At 43.0% G+C, this 24698-nt stretch overlaps 1 protein-coding gene across 1 annotated transcript in view; it reads right to left on the minus strand.

Moving 5' to 3' along the window:
* The window catches only part of DHX36 (DEAH-box helicase 36), a 195585-nt gene that overhangs the window by 69822 nt on the left and 101065 nt on the right, over positions 1 to 24698 (minus strand). Inside the window, exons 21-23 of the mRNA XM_053710066.1 lie at positions 8999 to 9098; positions 8827 to 8917; positions 8516 to 8636 (exon numbers count right to left, since the gene is read on the minus strand). Of these exons, the coding sequence (XP_053566041.1) occupies positions 8516 to 8636; positions 8827 to 8917; positions 8999 to 9098 (312 nt within the window). The remainder of the gene's footprint in view (positions 1 to 8515; positions 8637 to 8826; positions 8918 to 8998; positions 9099 to 24698) is intronic.

Consider the following 24698-nt stretch of genomic DNA (forward strand, 5'->3'; position numbering starts at 1 on the left):
TAATGTTCTCTTCCAGAGATTCAATCCAGAATGCTGCAGCAGCCGTGACCGGCGCGATGCATGCAAGGGGTTGCAATATAAAACCTTGTTGAACAAACATTTTCTTAAGGTAACCCTCTAGTTTTTTATCCATTGGATCTGAAAAAGCACAGCTATCCTCAACCGGGATAGTGGTACGCTTAGCTAAGGTAGAAACTGCTCCCTCCACCTTAGGGACCGTTTGCCATAAGTCCCGTGTGGTGGTGTCTATTGGGAACATTTTTCTAAATATTGGAGGGGGTGAGAACGGCACACCGGGTCTATCCCACTCCTTAGTAACAATTTCAGTAAGTCTCTTAGGTATAGGAAAAACATCAGTACTCGCCGGTACCGCAAAATATTTATCCAACCTACACATTTTCTCTGGTATTGCAACTGTGTTACAATCATTCAGAGCCGCTAAAACCTCCCCTAGTAATACACGGAGGTTCTCCAGTTTAAATTTAAAATTTGAAATATCTGAATCCAATCTGTTTGGATCAGAACCGTCACCCACAGAATGAAGCTCTCCGTCCTCATGCTCTGCAAGCTGTGACGCAGTATCAGACATGGCCCTAGTATTATCAGCGCACTCTGTTCTCACCCCAGAGTGATCACGCTTGCCTCTTAGTTCTGGTAATTTAGCCAAAACTTCAGTCATAACAGTAGCCATATCTTGTAATGTTATCTGTAATGGCCGCCCAGATGTACTGGGCGCCACAATATCACGCACCTCCCGGGCGGGAGATGCAGGTACTGACACGTGAGGTGAGTTAGTCGGCATAACTCTCCCCTCGCTGTTTGGTGAAATTTGTTCAATTTGTACAGATTGGCTTTTATTTAAAGTAGCATCAATACAGTTAGTACATAAATTTCTATTGGGCTCCACCTTGGCATTGGAACAAATGACACAGGTATCTTCCTCTGAATCAGACATGTTTAACACACTCGCAATTAAACTTGCAACTTGGCTACAGTCTTATTTAACAAAAAACGTACTGTGCCTCAAAGAAGCACTAAACGATTAAATGACAGTTGAAATAACGAACTGAAAAACAGTTATAGCATCAATCCTTGTAAACAACACAATTTAGCAAAGGTCTGTTCCCATTAGCAAAGCAAAATCAATTAAATCTGAAAGCATAAAAAAAATTACTGAGTAACGTTTTTTATCACAGTCAATATATAAGTCTCACAGCTCTGCTGAGAGAATCTACCTCCCTCAAAAGAAGTTTTGAAGACCCCTGAGTTCTGTAGAGATGAACCGGATCATGCAGGAAATACAATGAGTAACTGACTGGAAATTTTTGATGCATAGCAAAGAGCGCCAAAAAAACGGCCCCTCCCCCTCACACACAGCAGTGAGAGAGAAACGAAACTGTCACAATTAGAATAAGCAACTGCCAAGTGGAAAAATAGTGCCCAAACATTTATTCACTCAGTACCTCAGTAAATGCAAACGATTCTACATTCCAGCAAAAACGTTTAACATAATTAATACCTATTAAAGGTTTAATGTACTTTTTACAGAGTAATTCCAGTGAGTAAAGTATACATACATGACATATTATCGGTATGGCAGGATTTTCTCATCAATTCCATTGTCAGAAAATAAAAACTGCTACATACCTCTATGCAGATTCATCTGCCCGCTGTCCCCTGATCTGAAGCTTTACCTCTCCTCAGACGGCCGAGAACAGCAATATGATCTTAACGACTCCGGCTAAAATCATAGTAAAACTCTGGTAGATTCTTCTTCAAACTCTGCCAGAGAGGCAATAACACACTCCGGTGCCATTGTAAAATAACAAACTTTTGATTGAAGTCATAAAAACTAAGAATAATCACCATAGTCCTCTTACACATCCTATCTAGTCGTTGGGTGCAAGAGAATGACTGGGAGTGACGTAGAGGGGAGGAGCTATATGCAGCTCTGCTGGGTGAATCCTCTTGCATTTCCTGTTGGGGAGGAGTTATATCCCAGAAGTAATGATGACCCGTGGACTGATCACACATAACAGAAGAAATAAGGAATTGGAATAATTGTGCTTTATACAAAAAAATCATAACCACCACAAAAAGGGTGGGCCTCATGGACTCTTGCTAATATGAAAGAAATGAATTTATCAGGTAAGTTCTTACATAAATTATGTTTTCTTTCATGTAATTAGCAAGAGTCCATGAGCTAGTGACGTATGGGATAATGACTACCCAAGATGTGGATCTTCCACGCAAGAGTCACTAGAGAGGGAGGGATAAAATAAAGACAGCCAATTCCGCTGAAAATAATCCACACCCAAAATAAAGTTTAAATCTTATAATGAAAAAAACTGAAATTATAAGCAGAAGAATCAAACTGAAACAGCTGCCTGAAGTACTTTTCTACCAAAAACTGCTTCAGAAGAAGAAAACACATCAAAATGGTAGAATTTAGTAAAAGTATGCAAAGAAGACCAAGTTGCTGCTTCGCAAATCTGATCAACCGAAGCTTCATTCCTAAACGCCCAGGAAGTAGAAACTGACCTAGTAGAATGAGCTGTAATCCTTTGAGGCGGAGTTTTACCCGACTCGACATAAGCAAGATGAATTAAAGATTTCAACCAAGATGCCAAAGAAATGGCAGAGGCCTTCTGACCTTTCCTAGAACCGGAAAAGATAACAAATAGACTAGAAGTCTTTCGAAAATTCTTAGTAGCTTCAACATAATATTTCAAAGCTCTAACTACATCCAAAGAATGCAATGATCTCTCCTTAGAATTCTTAGGATTAGGACATAATGAAGGAACCACAATTTCTCTACTAATGTTGTTAGAATTCACAACCTTAGGTAAAAATTTAAAAGAAGTTCACAACACCGCCTTATCCTGATGAAAAATCAGAAAAGGAGACTCACAAGAAAGAGCAGATAATTCAGAAACTCTTCTAGCAGAAGAGATGGCCAAAAGAAACAAAACTTTCCAAGAAAGTAATTTAATGTCTAATGAATGCATAGGTTCAAACGGAGGAGCTTGCAGAGCCCCCAGAACCAAATTCAAACTCCAAGGAGGAGAGATTGACTTAATGACAGGTTTTATACGAATCAAAGCTTGTACAAAACAATGAATATCAGGAAGATTAGCAATCTTTCTATGAAAAAGAACTGAAAGAGCAGAGATTTGTCCTTTCAAGGAACTTGCAGACAAACCTTTATCCAAACCATCCTGAAGAAACTGTAAAATTCTCGGAATTCTAAAAGAATGCCAGGAAAAGTGATGAGAAAGACACCAAGAAATGTAAGTCTTCCAGACTCTATAATATATCTTCCTAGATACAGATTTACGAGCCTGTAACATAGTATTAATCACAGAGTCAGAGAAACCTCTTTGACTAAGAATCAAGCGTTCAATCTCCATACCTTTAAATTTAAGGATTTGAGATCCTGATGGAAAAAAGGACCTTGCGACAGAAGGTCTGGTCTTAACGGAAGAGTCCACGGTTGGCAAGAGGCCATCCGGACAAGATCCGCATACTAAAACCTGTGAGGCCATGCTGGAGCCACCAGCAGAACGAGCATTCCTTCAGAATCTTGGAGATTACTCTTGGAAGAAGAACTAGAGGCGGAAAGATATAGGCAGGATGATACTTCCAAGGAAGTGACAATGCATCCACTGCTTCCGCTTGAGGATCCCTGGATCTGGACAGATACCTGGGAAGTTTCTTGTTTAGATGAGAAGCCATCAGATCTATTTCTCGAAGTCCCCACATTTGTACAATCTGAAGAAAAACCTCTGGGTGAAGAGACCATTCGCCCGGATGTAACGTTTGGCGACTGAGATAATCCACTTCCCAATTGTCTATACCTGGGATATGAACCGCAGAAACTAGACAGGAGCTGGATTCCGCCCATACCAGTATTCGAGATACTTCTTTCATAGCCAGAGGACTGTGAGTCCCTCCTTGATGATGTATGTCACAGTTGTGACATTATCTGTCTGAAAACAAATGAACGATTCTCTCTTTAGAAGAGGCCATGACTGAAGATCTCTGAAAATTGCACGGAGTTCCAAAATATTGATTGGTAATCTCACCTCCTGAGATTCCCAAACCCCTTGTGCTGTCAGAGACCCCCAAACAGCTCCCCAACCTGTCAGACTTGCATCTGTTGAAATTATAGCCCAGGTCGGAAGAACAAAAGAAGCCCCCTGAACTAAACGATGGTGATCTGTCCACCACGTCAGAGAGTGTCGTACAATCGGTTTTAAAGATATTAATTGAGATATCTTTGTGTAATCCCTGCACCACTGGTTCAGCATACAGAGCTGAAGAGGTTGCATGTGAAAACGAGCAAAGGGGATCGCGTCCGATGCAGCAGTCATAAGACCTAGAATTTCCATGCATAAGGCTACCGAAGGGAATGATTGTGATTGAAGGTTTCGACAAGCTGAGATCAATTTTAGACGTCTCTTGTCTGTCAGAGACAGAGTCATGGACACTGAATCTATCTGGAAACCTAAAAAGGTTACCCTTGTTTGAGGAATCAATGAACTTTTCGGTAAATTGATCCTCCAACCATGATCTTGAAGAAACAACACAAGTCGATTCGTATGAGATTCTGCTAAATGTGAAGACTGAGCAAGTACCAAGATATCGTCCAAATAAGGAAATACCACAATACCCTGTTCTCTGATTACAGACAGAAGGGCACCGAGAACCTTTGTAAAAATTCTTGGAGCTGTTGCAAGGCCAAACGGCAGAGCCACAAACTGGTAATGCTTGTCTAGGAAAGAGAATCTCAGAAACTGATAGTGATCTGGATGAATCGGAATATGCAGATATGCATCCTGTAAATCTATTGTGGACATATAATGCCCTTGCTGAACAAAAGGCAGGATAGTCCTTATAGTTACCATTTTGAATGTTGGTATCCTTACATAACGATTCAATATTTTTAGATCCAGAATTGGTCTGAAGGAATTCTCCTTCTTTGGTACAATGAAGAGATTTGAATAAAACCTCAGCCCCTGTTCCAGAACTGGAACTGGCATAATTACTCCAGCCAACTCTAGATCTGAAACACATTTCAGAAATGCTTGAGCCTTCGCTGGATTTACTGGGACACGGGAAAGAAAAAATCTCTTTGCAGGAGGCCTTATCTTGAAGCCAATTCTGTACCCTTCTGAAACAATGTTCTGAATCCAAAGATTGTGAATTGAATTGATCCAAATTTCTTTGAAAAATCTTAATCTGCCCCTTACCAGCTGGGCTGGAATGAGGGCCGCACCTTCATGTGGACTTGGGAGCTGGCTTTGGTTTTCTAAAAGGCTTGGATTTATTCCAGACTGGAGATGGTTTCCAAACTGATACCGCTCCTGTGGGTGAAGGATCAGGCTTTTGTTCCTTATTGTGACGAAAGGAACGAAAACGATTATTAGACCTAAATTTACCTTTAGATTTTTTATCCTGTGGTACAAAAGTTCCTTTCCCTCCAGTAACAGTTGAGATAATAGAATCCAACTGAGAACCAAATAATTTATTACCCTGGAAAGAAAGGAAAAGCAAAGTTGACTTAGAAGACATATCAGCATTCCAAGTTTTAAGCCATAAAGCTCTTCTAGCTAAAATAGCTAGAGACATATACCTGACATCAACTCTAATGATATCAAAGATGACATCACAAATAAAGTTATTAGCATGTTGAAGAAGATTAACAATGCTATGAGAATTATGATCTGTTACTTGTTGCGCTAAAGCTTCTAACCAAAAAGTTGAAGCTGCAGCAACATCCGCTAAAGATATAGCAGGTCTAAGAAGATTACCTGAACATAAGTAAGCTTTTCTTAGAAAGGATTCAATCTTCCTATCTAAAGGATCCTTAAAGGAAGTACTATCTGCCGTAGGAATAGTAGTACGTTTAGCAAGAGTAGAGACAGCCCCATCAACCTTAGGGATTTTGTCCCAAAATTCTAATCTGTCAGATGGCACAGGATATAATTGCTTAAAACGTTTAGAAGGAGTAAATGAATTACCCAAATTATTCCATTCCCTGGAGATTACTTCAGAAATAGCATCAGGGACAGGAAAACTTCTGGAATAACTACAGGAGATTTAAAAACCTTATTTAAACGTTTAGATTTAGTATCAAGAGGACCAGAATCCTCTATTTCTAATGCAATTAAGACCTCTTTAAGTAAAGAACGAATAAATTCCATTTTGAATAAATATGAAGATTTATCAGCATCAACCTCTGAGACAGAATCCTCTGAACCAGAGGAACCACTATCAGAATCAGAATGATGATGTTCATTTAGAAATTCATCTGAAAAATGAGAAGTTTTAAAAGACCTTTTACGTTTACTAGAAGGGGGAATAACAGACATAGCCTTCTTAATGGATTTAGAAACAAAATCTCTTATGTTAACAGGAACACTAGTATTAGATGTTGACGTAACCACAACAGGTAATGTAACATTACTAAAGGAAATATTATCTGCATTAACAAGTTTGTCATGACATTCATTACAAACAACAGCTGGAGGAACAGATACCACAAGTTTACAACAGATACACTTAACTTTGGTAGATCCAGCACCAGGCAGCGTTTTTCCAGAAAAAAACTCAGTATCAATCTGGGACATCTTGCAATATGTAATAGAAAAAACAACATATAAAGCAAAATATATCAAATTCCTTAAATGACAGTTTCAGGAATGGGAAAAAATGCCAGTGAACAAGCTTCCAGCAACCAGAAGCAATAAATGAGACTTAAATAATGTGGAGACAATAGTGACGCATCCGGAACGCCGACACTTTTGGCGCAAAAAAACTTAAAAAATGACGCAACTTCCGGGGACACGTATGACGCCGGAAACAGAAAAAAAATTTTGCGCCAAAAAAGTCAGCGCCAAGAATGACGCAATAAAATGAAGCATTTTCAGCCCCCGCGAGCCTAACAGCCCACAGGAAAAAAAGTCAAATTTTAAGGTAAGAAAAAAATTGATTTATTCATATGCATTATCCCAAATATGAAACTGACTGTAAGGAACGTTGAACATCCTGAGTCAAGGCAAATAAATGTTTGAATACATATATTTAGAACTTTATATAAAAGTGCCCAACCATAGCTTAGAGTGTCACAGAAAATAAGACTTACTTACCCCAGGACACTCATCTACATGTAGTAGAAAGCCAAACCAGTACTGAAACCAGAATCAGTAGAGGTAATGGTATATATAAGAGTATATAGTCGATCTGAAAAGGGAGGTAAGAGATGAATCTCTATGACCGATAACAGAGAACCTATGAAATAGACCCCGTAGAAGGAGATCATTGAATTCAAATAGGCAATACTCTCCTTACATCCCTCTGACATTCACTGCACGCTGAGAGGAAAACCGGGCTCCAACCTGCTGCGGAGCGCATATCAACATAGAATCTAGCACAAACTTACTTCACCACCTCCATAGGAGGCAAAGTTTGTAAAAACTGATTTGTGGGTGTGGTGAGGGGTGTATTTATAGGCATTTTGAGGTTTGGGAAACTTTGCCCCTCCTGGTAGGAATGTATATCCCATACGTCACTAGCTCATGGACTCTTGCTAATTACATGAAAGAAAAATATTCACACAACACACACATACACCACACAGACAAACACAAATACACACTTAGATACTACAAAAGCAATACAAATATACACACTCCCTTTAACATCCCTCTCTATCATTCCCTCCGTGTACTGAACTGCCTGGGACCCCAATTGTGCACATTGACATGTTGAATCTGATTAATTTATCTATTCAGGGCAGCACAGGCAGCTAGGATTGCAATTGCCCTGCTTGGGCCACTGTGAGTGATGCAATTAGGTGAAGGGCACTGGGACTGGCAAACAATTGTTTTGTTTTTTACTCCACGTACACACAAAATATATGTATAGACATGCAAAGCATATATATACACACGCACAAAGTATATGTATACACATTAATACACACAAAGCATATGTATAGACATGTAAAGTATATGCATACACACAAAGTATATGAATACACACGCATACACACAAAGTATATGTATACACACAAAGTATATGTATACACACACACAGAAAGTATATGTATACACACGCACAAAGTATATGTATACAAACGCGCACACACACAAAGTATATGTATGCACACAAAGTATATGTATACACACGCACATACGCAGAGTATATGTATACACATGCACAAAGTATATGAATACACACGCGCACACACACAGAATTTATGTATACACACGCACAAAGTATATGTATACACACGCACAAAGTATATGTATACACACGCACAAAGTATATGTATACACACGCACAAAGTATATGTATACACACGCACAAAGTATATGTATACACACGCACAAAGTATATGTATACACACGCACAAAGTATATGTATACACACGCACAAAGTATATGTATACACACACGCACACAAAGTTGACAAACCATTGTGCGTTTTTAATCTTACACAGCATACTTACACCAGTAGTTCTCATCTTTAGATGGTAAACAAGCCAGGAGTAGTGGAATTCGCCCTCCTCCACATTGACAGATTTAGGATGGATGCTCACTTTACCATCTGACTTTGTGTAAATCTTCGCTCTAAAGCAAACACATTAATTCTTTTCACAATGTGCATAAAATTCAAGCAACCATGTACTGAAATGATCAAAATGGGATCAAAATGCTGTTAGATTATTATTATTTTTTTAACGATACACAACTACACGCAGAAACATTAACATAAGTTAGTTTGACATCAGTAGTGGTTAACTAAAAAAAACAACCTTACGTGTGTCTCTTTTTACTGAAGCTAGGTCTAATCTTTGCCACTTTTGGATATAAGCCAGCACAAATAACGGCTTTAATGAGTTTTTCATTATCTGTAAAAAGACACAAATATTAAATACAAAAGGAAATTAACATAAGGCAAAAGTAAATCACGTGTTACTTTTTAAGCCCACCTGAATTAGTATTTGATTCTGGGTCTTTTGGGTTTCTGCTGCTCACAAACCCAGCTGCAAGAAGATGTTCAGCAAACTGCCCCTTCATGTTATTCAGCATCTAAATGTACAATGCAGGGCATATTAAAGGGACATTAAACACTAAAACATAAATTATGCTTACCTGATAATTTTCTTTTCTTCTGACGGGAAGAGTCCACAGCTGCATTCATTACTTTTGGGAATTCAGAACCTGGCCACCAGGAGGAGGCAAAGACACCCCAGCCAAAGGCTTCAAATACCTCCCCCACTTCCCTCATCCCCCAGTCATTCTGCCAAGGGAACAAGGAACAGTAGTAGAAATATCAGGGTGAAAAAGGTGCCAGAAGAACAAAAATGTACTGCCGCCTCATAGACAAAGCGTGGGCGGGAGCTGTAGACTCTTCCTGTCAGAAGAAAAGAAAATTATCAGGTAAGCATTATTTATACAGACGAAATAGAGAGAGAGGCGCCAGACCCATAAAGCAGTAACGTTTGGATGTAGAGACAAATAACATGCAAATAATCCCCCCTTCTAGAGTGGATACTCACAATTGTAGCGGCACTTAGAGCGTGCCCTTCACTGCGAGTCGGGACCGTTGTGAGTCGCCCGACAGACACCCCCAGGCAGATGACGTCACTGGTGGAGCTCCAATAGGCTGTATCGATCTATGGGATCTCCTTGGGCTCAGCTGGAACTATCAGCGCTCAGTCTCACCATGGGAGTGTGTAAACGATAACCCAGCAACAGCTGCACAGGAAGTAAATGGGAGAGGTTCCTCTCCCATTCCTCTCCCATTTACTTCCTGTGCAGCTGTTACTTCCACGCTCTAAGTGCCGCTACAATTGTGAGTATCCACTCTAGAAGGGGGGATTATTTGCATGTTATTTGTCTCTACATCCAAACGTTACTGCTTTATGGGTCTGGCGCCTCTCTCTCTATTTCGTCTGTATATGTAGGATTCCTCTGGGAGTTCGTCTGGAGAGCGCAGCCTTTACACCAAGCCCACCGGAACGGAATCATTATCCAGCAGCGCACCTCTTGAGGATAGTTGGATTATCCGTACTTAATGAAGCATTATTTATGTTTTTCTTCTTAAACGGGAAGAGTCCACAGCTGCATTCATTATTTTTGGGAAAACAATACCCAAGCTATAGAGGACACTGAATGCAAATAAAGGGAGGGTAGAAAAAGGCGGCCCCTTCGAACGGCACCACAGCCTGAAATTACAGACACCCTACAAAAAACTAAAAACGACAAGGGGAAAAAAATGGAAGCCCAGGTAACTGCTCATCAGTTACACAACCTGCAAAGCCGTGCTAGAGACCACTCAGACCCAGAGTCTGCTGAGCACAAAAGCCTTAGAGGAGCCAGCCATGCGGCTCTCGACTCCCACGAAAGTACCCCCAACCTAAAAGACAAGAACCTCTAGCAACCCCCGAGAGGAAAGATAGAGAACACTCTAAGAGATCCAAAGGACCATCCAACAAGGGCTCAAAATCAGAACTTCGAAAAAACTCAAGTTTGCCACTAGACCACTGTCCAGGAAGACAAACTCCCAAGAGGACAAGGACCAGAAAGATAAGGCCATACTCAGGAAAAGACGTCACTATGATGACCAGAGGGACACCCTCATATTCCTGACACAGCACCATACCACATATGGTGCTCCAAAAAAACGTGAGATTCCCATTGTCTCATAGACAAGTCGAACCGTCCGGCTAGACAAGCTAGACAAACATAGACAATTTGCCTAGCAGACAAAAAAAAGAGCTATTCCATGAGAACACAGAGCCATCTAAACAAGAACTCGCGATGACCAAAGTCCAGGTAGCAAAGCTGACCCTAAGCCATCGTGGGACCTCATCCCACGAGAAGCGCCTAAATACTTAGCAGCAGCTCCCGTCCAGAAAAATTCGGACTGTAAGGAGCGTTCCATCCCAGCAGGAGACGCCACCAGTAGAAAGATGGACATCAAGAGCCCCCTCACCAAAGGAGAGAACAGACTCCATAAAAGTACACGGTCAACACTGCATAGAGCAAACCGATCCGTGTCCTTCACTCCAAGGTTACGGTCCCAGCCCAAAGGCTAGTTAAAGACCTAAGACAGGAAGTATCAAAACTTTGCCCCGACCTAAGGGAGAAAAAGGATAGATCTACAAGGAATCAAAACCCCAGAGTAGAGTTCTGACCGCTACTTAAAAACTGGCATGCTACCATGAGCCATGACAGAAACTTTGTGCTCAGGGCCCAGAACCCCTACACTGTTGCCTTCCATAAAAAAGGAACACTCCCAAGTGGAAGTAAGTATTCTGACCCACAGCATCCTAATACCAAAATCCAGCCCCATGATCCTAAGTATGCAAAAAAGGGAAAAGAACCTCTGATGCGAGAAATACAAGGACCTACAGGCCTTCACGGATACTGGGTACCTCCAAATCGAGGAGAGCAACGCAAGCACCCACCCCCCACCCTAGATGAGGAGAAGAGGAAGAAAAACATAATTTATGCTTACCTGATAAATTCCTTTCTCCTGTAGTGTAGTCAGTCCACGGGTCATCCATTACTTATGGAATATATCTCTTCCTAACAGGAAACTGCAAGAGAATTACCCAGCAGAGCTGCTATATAGCTCCTCCCCTCACATATCATACTCAGTCATTCGACCAAAGCAGACGAGAAAGGAGGAACCATAGGGTACAGTGGTGACTGGAGTTTAATTAAAATTTAGACCTGCCGTAAAAACAGGGCGGGCCGTGGACTGACTACACTACAGGAGAAAGGAATTTATCAGGTAAGCATAAATTATGTTTTCTCCTGTTAAGTGTAGTCAGTCCACGGGTCATCCATTACTTATGGAATACCAATACCAAAGCTAAAGTACACGGATGAAGGGAGGGACAAGGCAGGAACATTAAACAGAAGGAACCACTGCCTGAAGTACCTTTCTCCCAAAAATAGCCTCCGACGAAGCAAAAGTGTCAAATTTGTAAAATTTTGAAAAAGTGTGAAGCGAAGACCAAGTCGCAGCCTTGCAAATCTGTTCAACAGAGGCCTCATTTTTAAAGGCCCAGGTGGAAGCCACAGCTCTAGTAGAATGAGCTGTAATCCTTTCAGGAGGCTGCTGTCCAGCAGTCTCATAGGCTAAGCGTATTATGCTACGAAGCCAAAAAGAGAGAGAGGTAGCCGAAGCCTTTTGACCTCTCCTCTGTCCAGAGTAAACGACAAACAGGGAAGAAGTTTGACGAAAATCCTTAGTTGCCTGCAAATAGAATTTCAGGGCACGGACTACGTCCAGATTACGCAAAAGTCGTTCCTTCTTTGAAGAAGGGTTAGGACACAGAGATGGAACAACAATCTCTTGATTGATATTCCTGTTAGTAACTACCTTAGGTAAGAACCCAGGTTTAGTACGCAGGACTACCTTGTCTGAATGAAAAATCAGATAAGGAGAATCACAATGTAAGGCAGATAACTCAGAGACTCTTCGAGCCGAGGAAATAGCCATCAAAAACAGAACTTTCCAAGATAACAGCTTGATATCAATGGAATGAAGGGGTTCAAATGGAACGCCTTGAAGAACATTAAAAACTAAGTTTAAGCTCCACGGCGGAGCAACAGACTTAAACACAGGCTTAATCCTAGTTAAAGCCTGACAGAAAGCCTGAACGTCTGGAACTTCAGCCAGACGTTTGTGTAGAAGAATAGACAGAGCAGAAATCTGTCCCTTTAACGAACTAGTAGATAAGCCCTTTCATAAACCCTCTTGTAGAAAGGACAATATCCTAGGAATCCTAACCTTACTCCATGAGTAACTCATGGATTCGCACCAATGTAAATATTTACGCCATATCTTATGGTAAATTTTTCTGGTAACAGGCTTCCTAGCCTGTATTAAGGTATCAATAACCGACTCCGAGAAGCCACGCTTTGATAGAATCAAGCGTTCAATCTCCATGCAGTCAGCCTCAGAGAAATTAGATTTGGATGTTTGAAAGGACCCTGAATTAGAAGGTCCTGTCTCAGAGGCAGAGACCACGGTGGACAGGACGACATGTCCACTAGGTCTACATACCAGGTCCTGCGTGGCCACGAAGGCGCTATCAGAATCACCGAATCTCTCTCCTGTTTGATCTTAGCAATCAAACGAGGAAGCATCGGGAATGGTGGAAACACATAAGCCGTGTTGAAGACCCAAGGGGCTGTCAGAGCATCTATCAGCATCGCTCCCGGGTCCCTGGACCTGGATCCGTAACAAGGAAGCTTGGCGTTCTGACGAGACGCCATGAGATCCAGATCTGGTTTGCCCCAACGACGAATCAGTTGAGCAAAGACCTCCGGATGAAGCTCCCACTCCCCAGGATGAAAAGTCTGGCGACTTAGAAAATCCGCCTCCCAGTTCTCCACGCCTGGAATGTAGATCGCTGACAGGTGGCAAGAGTGAGACTCTGCCCAGCGAATTATCTTTGAGACTTCCAACATCGCTAGGGAACTTCTGGTTCCCCCTTGATGGTTGATGTAAGCCACAGTCGTGATGTTGTCCGACTGAAATCTGATGAACCTCAGAGTTGCTAACTGAGGCCAAGCTAGGAGAGCATTGAATATTGCTCTTAACTCCAGAATATTTATTGGGAGGAGTTTCTCCTCCTGAGTCCATAATCCCTGAGCTTTCAGGGAATTCCAGACTGCTCCCCAGCCTAGAAGGCTGGCGTCTGTTGTTACAATCGTCCAATCTGGCCTGCGAAAGGTCATCCCCTTGGACAGATGTGGCCGAGAAAGCCACCATAGAAGAGAATCTCTGGTCTCTTGATCCAGATTTAGTAGGGGGGACAAATCTGAGTAATCCCCGTTCCACTGACTTAGCATGCACAATTGCAGCGGTCTGAGATGCAGGCGCGCAAATGGTACTATGTCCATTGCCGCTACCATTAAGCCGATTACTTCCATGCACTGAGCTACTGACGGGTGTGGAATGGAGTGAAGGACACGGCAAGCATTTAGAAGTTTTAATAACCTGGCCTCTGTCAGGTAAATTTTCATCTCTACAGAATCTATAAGAGTCCCAAGAAAGGGAACTCTTGTAAGTGGTAATCGAGAACTCTTTTCCACGTTCACCTTCCACCCATGCGACCTCAGAAATGCCAGAACTATCTCTGTATGAGACTTGGCAGTTTGAAAACTTGACGCTTGTATCAGAATGTCGTCTAGGTACGGAGTCACCGCTATGCCTCGCGGTCTTAGTACTGCCAGAAGTGATCCTAGAATTTTTGTAAAGATTCTTGGAGCCGTAGCTAAACCGAAGGGAAGAGCTACAAACTGGTAATGCCTGTCTAGGAAGGCAAATCTCAGATACCGGTAATGGTCCTTGTGAATCGGTATGTGAAGGTAGGCATCCTTTAGATCCACTGTGGTCATGTACTGACCCTCTTGGATCATGGGAAGGATGGTTCGAATAGTTTCCATTTTGAATGATGGAACTCTTAGAAATTTGTTTAGGATTTTTAAGTCCAAGATTGGCCTGAAGGTTCCCTCTTTCTTGGGAACCACAAATAGGTTTGAATAGAATCCCTGCCCGTGTTCCGTCCGCGGAACTGGGTGGATTACCCCCATTAGTAAGAGGTCTTGTACACAGCGTAGAAACGCCTCTTTCTTTATTTGGTTTGCTGATAACCTTGACAGATGAAATCTCCCCCGTGGAGGAGAAGTTTTGAAGTCCAGGAGATATCCCTGAGATATGATCTCCAACGCCCAGGGATCCTGGACATCTCTTGCCCAAGCCTGGGCGAAGAGAGAAAGTCTGCCCCCCACTAGATCCGTTTCCGGATAGGGGGCCCTCTCTTCATGCTGTTTTGGGGGCAGCAGCAGGTTTCTTGGCCTGCTTGCCCCTGTTCCAGGACTGGTTAACTTTCCAGCCCTGTCTGTAACGAGCAACAGCTCCTTCCTGTTTTGGAGCGGAGGAAGTTGATGCTGCTCCTGCCTTGAAGTTACGAAAGGCACGAAAATTAGACTGTTCGGCCTTTGATTTGGCCCTGTCCTGAGGTAGAGCATGGCCCTTACCTCCCGTAATGTCAGCAATAATTTCTTTCAAGCCGGGCCCGAATAAGGTCTGCCCTTTGAAAGGAATATTAAGCAATTTAGATTTAGAAGTCACGTCAGCTGACCAGGATTTAAGCCATAGCGCTCTGCGCGCTTGGATGGCGAATCCGGAGTTCTTAGCCGTAAGTTTGGTTAAATGCACAACGGCATCAGAAACAAATGCGTTAGCTAGCTTAAGTGTCTTAAGCTTGTTGATTATTTCATCCAATGGAGCTGAGCGAATGGCCTCTTCCAGAGACTCAAACCAGAATGCTGCCGCAGCAGTGACAGGCGCAATGCATGCGAGGGGCTGTAAAATAAAACCTTGTTGAACAAACATTTTCTTAAGGTAACCCTCTAATTTTTTATCCATTGGATCTGAAAAGGCACAACTATCCTCCACCGGGATAGTGGTACGCTTAGCTAAAGTAGAAACTGCTCCCTCCACCTTAGGGACCGTCTGCCATAAGTCTCGTGTGGTGGCGTCAATAGGAAACATTTTCCTAAATATGGGAGGAGGGGTAAAAGGCACACCCGGTCTATCCCACTCCTTGCTAATAATCTCTGTAAGCCTTTTTGGTATAGGAAATACGTCAGTACACACCGGTACCGCATAGTATCTATCCAACCTACATAATTTCTCTGGAATTGCAACCGTGTTACAATCATTCAGAGCCGCTAATACCTCCCCTAGCAATGTGCGGAGGTTCTCTAGCTTAAATTTAAAATTGGAAATCTCTGAATCCAGTCTCCCTGGATCAGATCCGTCACCCACAGAATGAAGCTCTCCGTCCTCACGTTCTGCAAACTGTGACGCAGTATCTGACATGGCTCTCATCTCATCCGCGCGCTCTATCCTTAACCCAGAGCTATCGCGCTTGCCTCTTAATTCTGGCAACTTAGATAATACTTCTGTCATAACAGTAGCCATGTCTTGCAAAGTGATTTGTAAGGGCCTCCCTGATGTACTTGGCGCCACAAAATCACGCACCTCCTGAGCGGGAGGCGAAGGTACTGACACGTGAGGAGAGTTAGTCGGCATAACTTCCCCCTCGTCGTCTGGTGATAATTTCTTTACATGTAAAGATTGACTTTTATTTAAAGTAGCATCAATGCAATTAGTACACAAATTTCTATTGGGCTCCACATTGGCCTTTAAACATAGTGAACAAAGAGATGCATCTGAGTCAGACATGTTTAAACAAACTAGCAATGAGACTAGCAAACTTGGAAATACTTTTCAAAATTAATTTACAAGCAATATAAAAAACGTTACTGTGCCTTTAAGAAGCACAGAAAAACTGACACAGTTGAAATAACAATGACCAAAATAGTTATAGCAACCACATTTTCACAGTAAATGTATTAAGTTAGCAAAGGATTGCACCCACCAGCAAATGGATGATTAACCCCTTAGTACCCAAAAACGGATAACAATTATATAATTAAAGTTTTTCTCACAGTCAAATACACTGTCACAGGACTGCTGTGCCTGATTACCTCCCTCAAAATGGATTTTGAAGACCCCTGAGCTCTCTAGAGACGATCTGGATCATGGAGGATGAAGTAGACAGATTGTGACTGAATTTTTACTGCGCAAAAAAGCGCTAAAATAGGCCCCTCCCACTCATATTACAACAGTGGGGAAGCTCAGAAACTGTTTCTATGCAGAAAACAAAAATGGCCATGTGGTAAAAATCATGCCCTAATAAGTTTTATCACCAAGTACCTCACAAAAACGATTAACAAGCCAGTAAACATTTTAAACATACATTTGAAAGTTATGTATTATTAATAAGCCTGCTACCAGTCGTTTTTACTGCAGTTAAGGCTCATACATTATTTCAGTATTAACAGTATTTTCAGAGTCAATTCCATTCCTTAGAAAAATACATTCAGTGTACACACACACACACACATCAGCCTGATACCAGTCGCTATCACTGCATTTAAGGCTGAACTTACTTTACAATGGTATCAGCAGTATTTTCTCAGTCAATTCCATTCCTCAGAAAATAAATTACTGCACATACCTCATTTGTTGCAGGGGAGCCCTGCATGCTATTCCCCTTCTCTGAAGTTACCTCACTCCTCAGATGAGAAACATCCAGTGGATCTTAGTTACGTCTGCTAAGACCATAGAAAAAAACCCAGGCAGATTCTTCTTCTAATGCTGCCTGAGAATAAACAGCACACTCCGGTGCCATTTAAAAATAACAAACTTTTGATTGTAGAAATAAAAAGAAAAAAAGAAAGTTAAAAAACACCACAGACCTCTCACAGCTTCCTTTTTAGTTAGGCTGCAAGAGAATGACTGAGTATGATATGTGAGGGGAGGAGCTATATAGCAGCTCTGCTGGGTAATTCTCTTGCAGTTTCCTGTTAGGAAGAGATATATTCCATAAGTAATGGATGACCCGTGGACTGACTATACTTAACAGGAGAAATAAACAGTAACCACCCTACCAATAGAGGCGAGACCCTTCGGCCCAAATCGTCAGCCGAGATGATACGACAACTGGAAGTCTACCAGGAAGCATTACCTGCCCCCGAAGACAAGTAGGGACCCGTGAAAGAGACCTCAAAGTTAAGCCTCAAGCAGCTATTAATTACCCATGAAAGTAAAAAAAACACGTCCCCTCAAGGGGCACACGGGAGATCCAAACCCTAAGGTTAAACTGACCCATGCCCGTTCCAAGCAAAAGACATGGTTCTAAGCCAGAGTCCTTAAGAATGGGAACGATCGCAAAGGATCTAACCGCCTGAGGAACCCATAAGTAGCCTCCTATGGTGAGGGGCGCACCCAAGACCGAGCCTTCCACCATATTAAAGCAATTCCTCTGGCTTACAGCTCAAAGGAACCTGTGCACTAGTCCCACTGGGTCCAGATCCCAGGACCTTCTGCGTGTTAAGCAGACGTTATAACCACTACACTATGGGACTTCGCCACCCCAGACGTAGAGTACCAGCAACAGCCTCAAACCCAAGAGTCTAAAAAAACTCCTGACCGGTCTAAGAAAATGGCAACCACATCGGATCATAAGGTAATCCTTTGTAGACAGGCTTAACCACCTGATCTACACGCTGGTGTATATAAATGGTCATTTTCTGGACCCCAGAAAGGCGAAGGTCTGTACCTTTAAACCTCTTACTCGCAAGCCCAAAGGCTAAGGTTGAAGCACACAAGAGTCTAAAGACCACAGTATGACAAGGGGCAGTTCCTAGAATAAGAAGACAACAATCTCCAGAGATCTTCCCAGGATTAGACTCCCGAAAATCCTGTAACAGGAATAACAATGGGATCTTGCCGCTTCTGGCAGAAAGGACGGGGTGATACACCCACCTGCGCTCCAAGAGCAAACGAGACGCTGAGAAAAGGAAGGACATGCCCAACTTTCAGACACAGATGACCCAACCCAGGACAGGAAGAAAAGGAGACTCTGCCACAGTCAAGAGGAATGTGACTGGGCTACAAGAGCCAACAACCGGAAGATACTGAAAGTGAAACTTAAATCGTCCACCACTCGGAATACTAGACCTCCCAAGGTTATACACATCTCCAAACCCTTAAGAAATGTTAAACTACGGTTCCGAGTCCACAGGGACCTTTAGAAACCATGATGACGTCTTAAAAAGTTGGTCACGTATCCTAAGCAAATTGAAAGAAAAGGACCAATTAAAATCGGAGCTCACAACCTTCCTTCCAGAAGCATTGGATCTACACACTAGGCCTCTATACATCGTAGTAAGATCCGAGCATGGAGTCCTTATCATTACGCCAAAGTGACATTCAGAATCCTACAGGATAATCAGCACCACAAGGGTTACATGAACCCCAGTAACAGCATATAGCATCCGACCAGTACCTGCCTGGTACAAGAACACTCCAGAACTAAGGTTCAAGAAAAATCAACTCAAAGGTTCGATAATATGAACTAGAAACATAACTTTGTTCTTAATCAAAAGTGCGCAACTTCCCACGACCACAAAATCGCAAGTATCAGTTCTAGAGAAAGAACTTCATCCCCAAACGTCTAACCCAGCTTGCCATCCGGCAGGTAAGGCCGAGGATCCCTCGGCCCACTAGGACTGGAATCCTCCAGCACTGCCAAAACATATCTTAGTAGGACACAAAGACGTGCCAGCCTATAACGGAAGACAAAATTATCCCTCGCTAGATCAATAGGCCACCCCGGCTCGAGGTTGGGGCCCCTGAAGCCTCAGAGGCCAACGCTTCCCCAGAAGGCTGAACAGAACCAGGCGATCCCATGCCCGATGGGCCCTGGTTGACAGAACACGGACAGTATCTTAAAAATATTTCACTTGGGAGATATAAATGAGCCAGCGCCATAGATATGGCCATGCAGAAACGTGCCGTAACCTCTGGAGGAAACAAGCCACCTTCCGGAGGAGTAAAGGCCATAGGGACACCTGCTTGCGTAGCAAAGGAAGGTTCTGGGGCACACGCCTCACAGGGCATGGAGTCCTCAGGGGCGGATGGCTCAACACACTTTGAGTTCCCTGATTCGGGAAAAGAGAGTAGTCTAGAACAGCAATCGGAAAATAACTGATGGGTATGGATAACCTGGGCCATTTCATATTCATCACGAGACGCATTCTTCGAATCGGAGATATCCGTGTCTAAAAAAATCTGAATCCTCCATAATTTTGGGATTTCAAAAATGACTAACACTAACCGGCACCCTTTTTACACCCCCAATGGCTGAGGCACTCACCACCTCCTGTGAACCAGAAAACTAACGAGCAGACAGTGGAATTCCGTCAGAATACGGAAGTGGAAAACAACATGATTAAAGTCCCCCCTGTTCAATAACCCCTCTCAGGAGATATTAAACCAAGATTGCTTTTTTAAGATAAAAGGAGTCCCACTGGGACCCTACCTTCTTTTTGTTAACATTACATTCACATGTAAAAATAAAATGAAACAATCTTACCAGAATCTGTGCCGTGGAACAGGAACACGGCCCTTCAAGTGTGACAGATAGTAGCCTCGCTTCTGACATGGACTTGAGTGAAGAAAAGCAGGCAGCGAAACTCGTCAACGCTGATTGGCAAGGAGCTGTTAATATGAGTCGGGATGGTTTTGCAGAAAGACTCTTCCTGCATCTCCGGACTCTAACCTTTATCCATGCTCTCACTGAGAGGGTGACAGGATTACTTAAAACTCCAGTCCCATTTTGAAGAGTACTACCCTCCATAAGAGACTTCAAACTTCTAACACTTCTCTGCCAACCTCCTGTGATGAAAGGCAAAGAATGACTGGGGGATGAGGGAAGTGGGGGAGGTATTTAAAGCCTTTGGCTGGGGTGTCTTTGCCTCCTCCTGGTGGCCAGGTTTTGAATTCCCAAAAGTAATGAATGCAGCTGTAGACTCTTTCCGTTTAAGAAGAAAACAGAATTTATGCTTACCTGATAAATTACTTTCACCAACGGTGTGTCCGGTCCACGGCGTCATCCTTACTTGTGGGATATTCTCTTCCCCAACAGGAAATGGCAAAGAGTCCCAGCTGGTCACATGATCCCTCCTAGGCTCCGCCCACCCCAGTCATTCGACCGACGGACAGGAGGAAATATATATAGGAGAAACCATATGATACCGTGGTGACTGTAGTTAGAGAAAATAATTCATCAGACCTGATTAAAAAACCAGGGCGGGCCGTGGACCGGACACACCGTTGGAGAAAGTAATTTATCAGGTAAGCATAAATTCTGTTTTCTCCAACATTGGTGTGTCCGGTCCACGGCGTCATCCTTACTTGTGGGAACCAATACCAAAGCTTTAGGACACGGATGAAGGGAGGGAGCAAATCAGGTCACCTAAATGGAAGGCACCACGGCTTGCAAAACCTTTCTCCCAAAAATAGCCTCCGAAGAAGCAAAAGTATCAAATTTGTAAAATTTGGCAAAAGTGTGCAGTGAAGACCAAGTCGCTGCCTTACATATCTGGTCAACAGAAGCCTCGTTCTTGAAGGCCCATGTGGAAGCCACAGCCCTAGTGGAGTGAGCTGTGATTCTTTCAGGAGGCTGCCGTCCGGCAGTCTCATAAGCCAATCGGATAATGCTTTTAAGCCAAAAGGAAAGAGAGGTAGAAGTCGCTTTTTGACCTCTCCTTTTACCAGAATAAACAATGTTTGTCTGAAATCTTTAGTAGCCTCTAAATAGAATTTTAGAGCACGGACTACGTCCAAATTGTGTAACAAACGTTCCTTCTTTGAAACTGGATTCGGACACAAAGAAGGTACAACTATCTCCTGGTTAATATTTTTGTTGGAAACAACTTTCGGAAGAAAACCAGGCTTAGTACGCAAAACCACCTTATCTGCATGGAACACCAGATAGGGTGGAGAACACTGCAGAGCAGATAACTCAGAAACTCTTCTAGCAGAAGAAATTGCAACCAAAAAACAAAACTTTCCAAGATAATAACTTAATATCTACGGAATGTAAGGGTTCAAACGGAACCCCTTGAAGAACTGAAAGAACTAGATTTAGACTCCAGGGAGGAGTCAAAGGTCTGTAAACAGGCTTGATCCTAACCAGAGCCTGAACAAATGCTTGAACATCTGGCACAGCTGCCAGTCTTTTGTGAAGTAAAACAGATAAAGCAGAGATCTGTCCCTTCAGAGAACTTGCAGATAATCCTTTCTCCAAACCTTCTTGTAGAAAGGATAGAATCTTAGGAATTTTTATCTTGTTCCATGGGAATCCTTTAGATTCACACCAACAGATATATTTTTTCCATATTTTATGGTAAATTTTTCTAGTTACAGGCTTTCTAGCCTGAATCAGAGTATCTATTACAGAATCTGAAAAATCACGCTTTGATAAAATCAAGCGTTCAATCTCCAAGCCGTCAGTTGGAGGGAAACCAGATTCGGATGTTCGAATGGACCCTGAACAAGAAGGTCCTGTCTCAAAGGTAGCTTCCATGGTGGAGCCGATGACATATTCACCAGGTCTGCATACCAAGTCCTGCGTGGCCACGCAGGAGCTATCAAGATCACCAAGGCCCTCTCCTGATTGATCCTGGCTACCAGCCTGGGGATGAGAGGAAACGGTGGGAATACATAAGCTAGGTTGAAGGTCCAAGGTGCTACTAGTTCATCTACTAGGGTCGCCTTGGGATCCCTGGATCTGGACCCGTAGCAAGGAACCTTGAAGTTCTGACGAGACGCCATCAGATCCATGTCTGGAATGCCCTATAATTGAGTTATTTGGGCAAAGATTTCCGGATGGAGTTCCCACTCCCCCGGATGGAATGTCTGACGACTCAGAAAATCCGCTTCCCAATTTTCCACTCCTGGGATGTGGATCGCAGACAAGTGGCAGGAGTGATCCTCCGCCCATTGAATTATCTTGGTCACTTCTTTCATCGCCAGGGAACTCCTTGTTCCCCCCTGATGATTGATATATGCAACGGTCGTCATGTTGTCTGACTGAAACCTTATGAATTTGGCCTTTGCTAGTTGAGGCCAAGCTCTGAGAGCATTGAATATCGCTCTCAGTTCCAGAATGTTTATCGGGAGAAGAGACTCTTCCCGAGACCATAGACCCTGAGCTTTCAGGGATTCCCAGACCGCGCCCCAGCCCACTAGGCTGGCGTCGGTCGTGACAATGACCCACTCTGGTCTGCGGAAGCTCATTCCCTGTGACAGATTGTCCAGGGTCAGCCACCAACGGAGTGAATCTCTGGTCTTTTGATCTACTTGAATCGTCGGAGACAAGTCTGTATAATCCCCATTCCACTGTCTGAGTATGCACAGTTGTAATGGTCTTAGATGAATTCGTGCAAAAGGAACTATGTCCATTGTTGCAACCATCAATCCTATTACTTCCATGCACTGCGCTATGGAAGGACGAGGAACAGAATGAAGTACTTGACAAGAGCTTAGAAGTTTTGATTTTCTGACCTCTGTCAGAAAAATCCTCATTTCTAAGGAATCTATTATTGTTCCCAAGAAGGGAACTCTTGTTGACGGGGACAGAGAACTTTTTTCTTTGTTCACCTTCCATCCGTGAGATCTGAGAAAGGCTAGGACGATGTCCGTATGAGCCTTTGCTTTTGACAGGGACGACGCTTGAATCAGGATGTCGTCCAAGTAAGGTACTACTGCAATGCCCCTTGGTCTTAGAACCGCTAGAAGGGACCCTAGTACCTTTGTGAAAATCCTTGGAGCAGTGGCTAATCCGAATGGAAGTGCCACAAACTGGTAATGCTTGTCCAGAAAAGCGAACCTTAGGAACTGATGATGTTCCTTGTGGATAGGAATATGTAGGTACGCATCCTTTAAATCCACGGTAGTCATAAATTGATTTTCCTGGATAGTAGGTAGGATCGTTCGAATAGTTTCCATTTTGAACGATGGTACCCTGAGAAATTTGTTTAGGATCTTTAGATCCAAAATTGGTCTGAATGTTCCCTCTTTTTTGGGAACTATGAACAGATTGGAATAAAATCCCATTCCTTGTTCTCTTATTGGAACTGGATGTATCACTCCCATCTTTAACAGGTCTTCTACACAATGTAAGAATGCCTGTCTCTTTATTTGGTTTGAAGATAATTGAGACCTTTGGAACCTTCCCCTTGGGGGTAGTTCCTTGAATTCCAGGAGATAACCTTGAGAAACTATTTCTAGCGCCCAAGGATCCTGAACATCTCTTGCCCAAGCCTGAGCAAAGAGAGAAAGTCTGCCCCCCACTAGATCCGGTCCCGGATCGGGGGCTATCCCTTCATGCTGTTTTGGTAGCAGTGGTAGGCTTCTTGGCCTGCTTACCCTTGTTCCAGCCTTGCATTGGTTTCCAGGCTGGTTTGGGTTGTGAAGTATTACCCTCTTGCTTAGAGGATACAGAATTAGAGACTGGTCCGTTTCTGCGAAAGGGACGAAAATTAGGCTTATTTTTAGCCTTAAAAGACCTATCCTGTGGGAGGGCGTGGCCCTTTCCCCCAGTGATGTCTGAAATAATCTCTTTCAAATCAGGTCCAAATAATGTTTTACCTTTGAAAGGAATGTTAAGCAATTTTGTCTTGGAAGACACATCCGCTGACCAAGACTTTAGCCAAAGCGCTCTGCGCGCCACGACAGCAAACCCTGAATTTTTCGCCGCTAATCTAGCTAATTGCAAAGCGGCATCTAAAACAAAAGAGTTAGCCAATTTAAGTGCTTGAACTCTGTCCATAACCTCCTCATACGAAGATTCTTTACTGAGCGATTTTTCTAGTTCCTCGAACCAGAAACACGCTGCCGTAGTGACAGGAACAATGCATGAAATTGGTTGTAGAAGGTAACCTTGCTGTACAAAAATCTTTTTAAGCAAACCCTCTAATTTCTTATCCATAGGATCTTTGAAAGCACAACTATCTTCGATAGGAATAGTAGTGCGTTTGTTTAGATTAGAAACCGCCCCCTCGACCTTGGGGACTGTCTGCCATAAGTCCTTTCTGGGGTCGACTATAGGAAATAATTTCTTAAATATAGGGGGGGGAACAAAAGGTATGCCGGGCCTTTCCCACTCTTTATTTACTATGTCCGCCACCCGCTTGGGTATAGGAAAAGCGTCGGGGAGCACCGGAACCTCTAGGAACTTG

The sequence above is a fragment of the Bombina bombina genome, chromosome 4, assembly GCF_027579735.1.
Source record: "Bombina bombina isolate aBomBom1 chromosome 4, aBomBom1.pri, whole genome shotgun sequence".
In the NCBI taxonomy this organism is placed as follows: domain Eukaryota; kingdom Metazoa; phylum Chordata; class Amphibia; order Anura; family Bombinatoridae; genus Bombina; species Bombina bombina.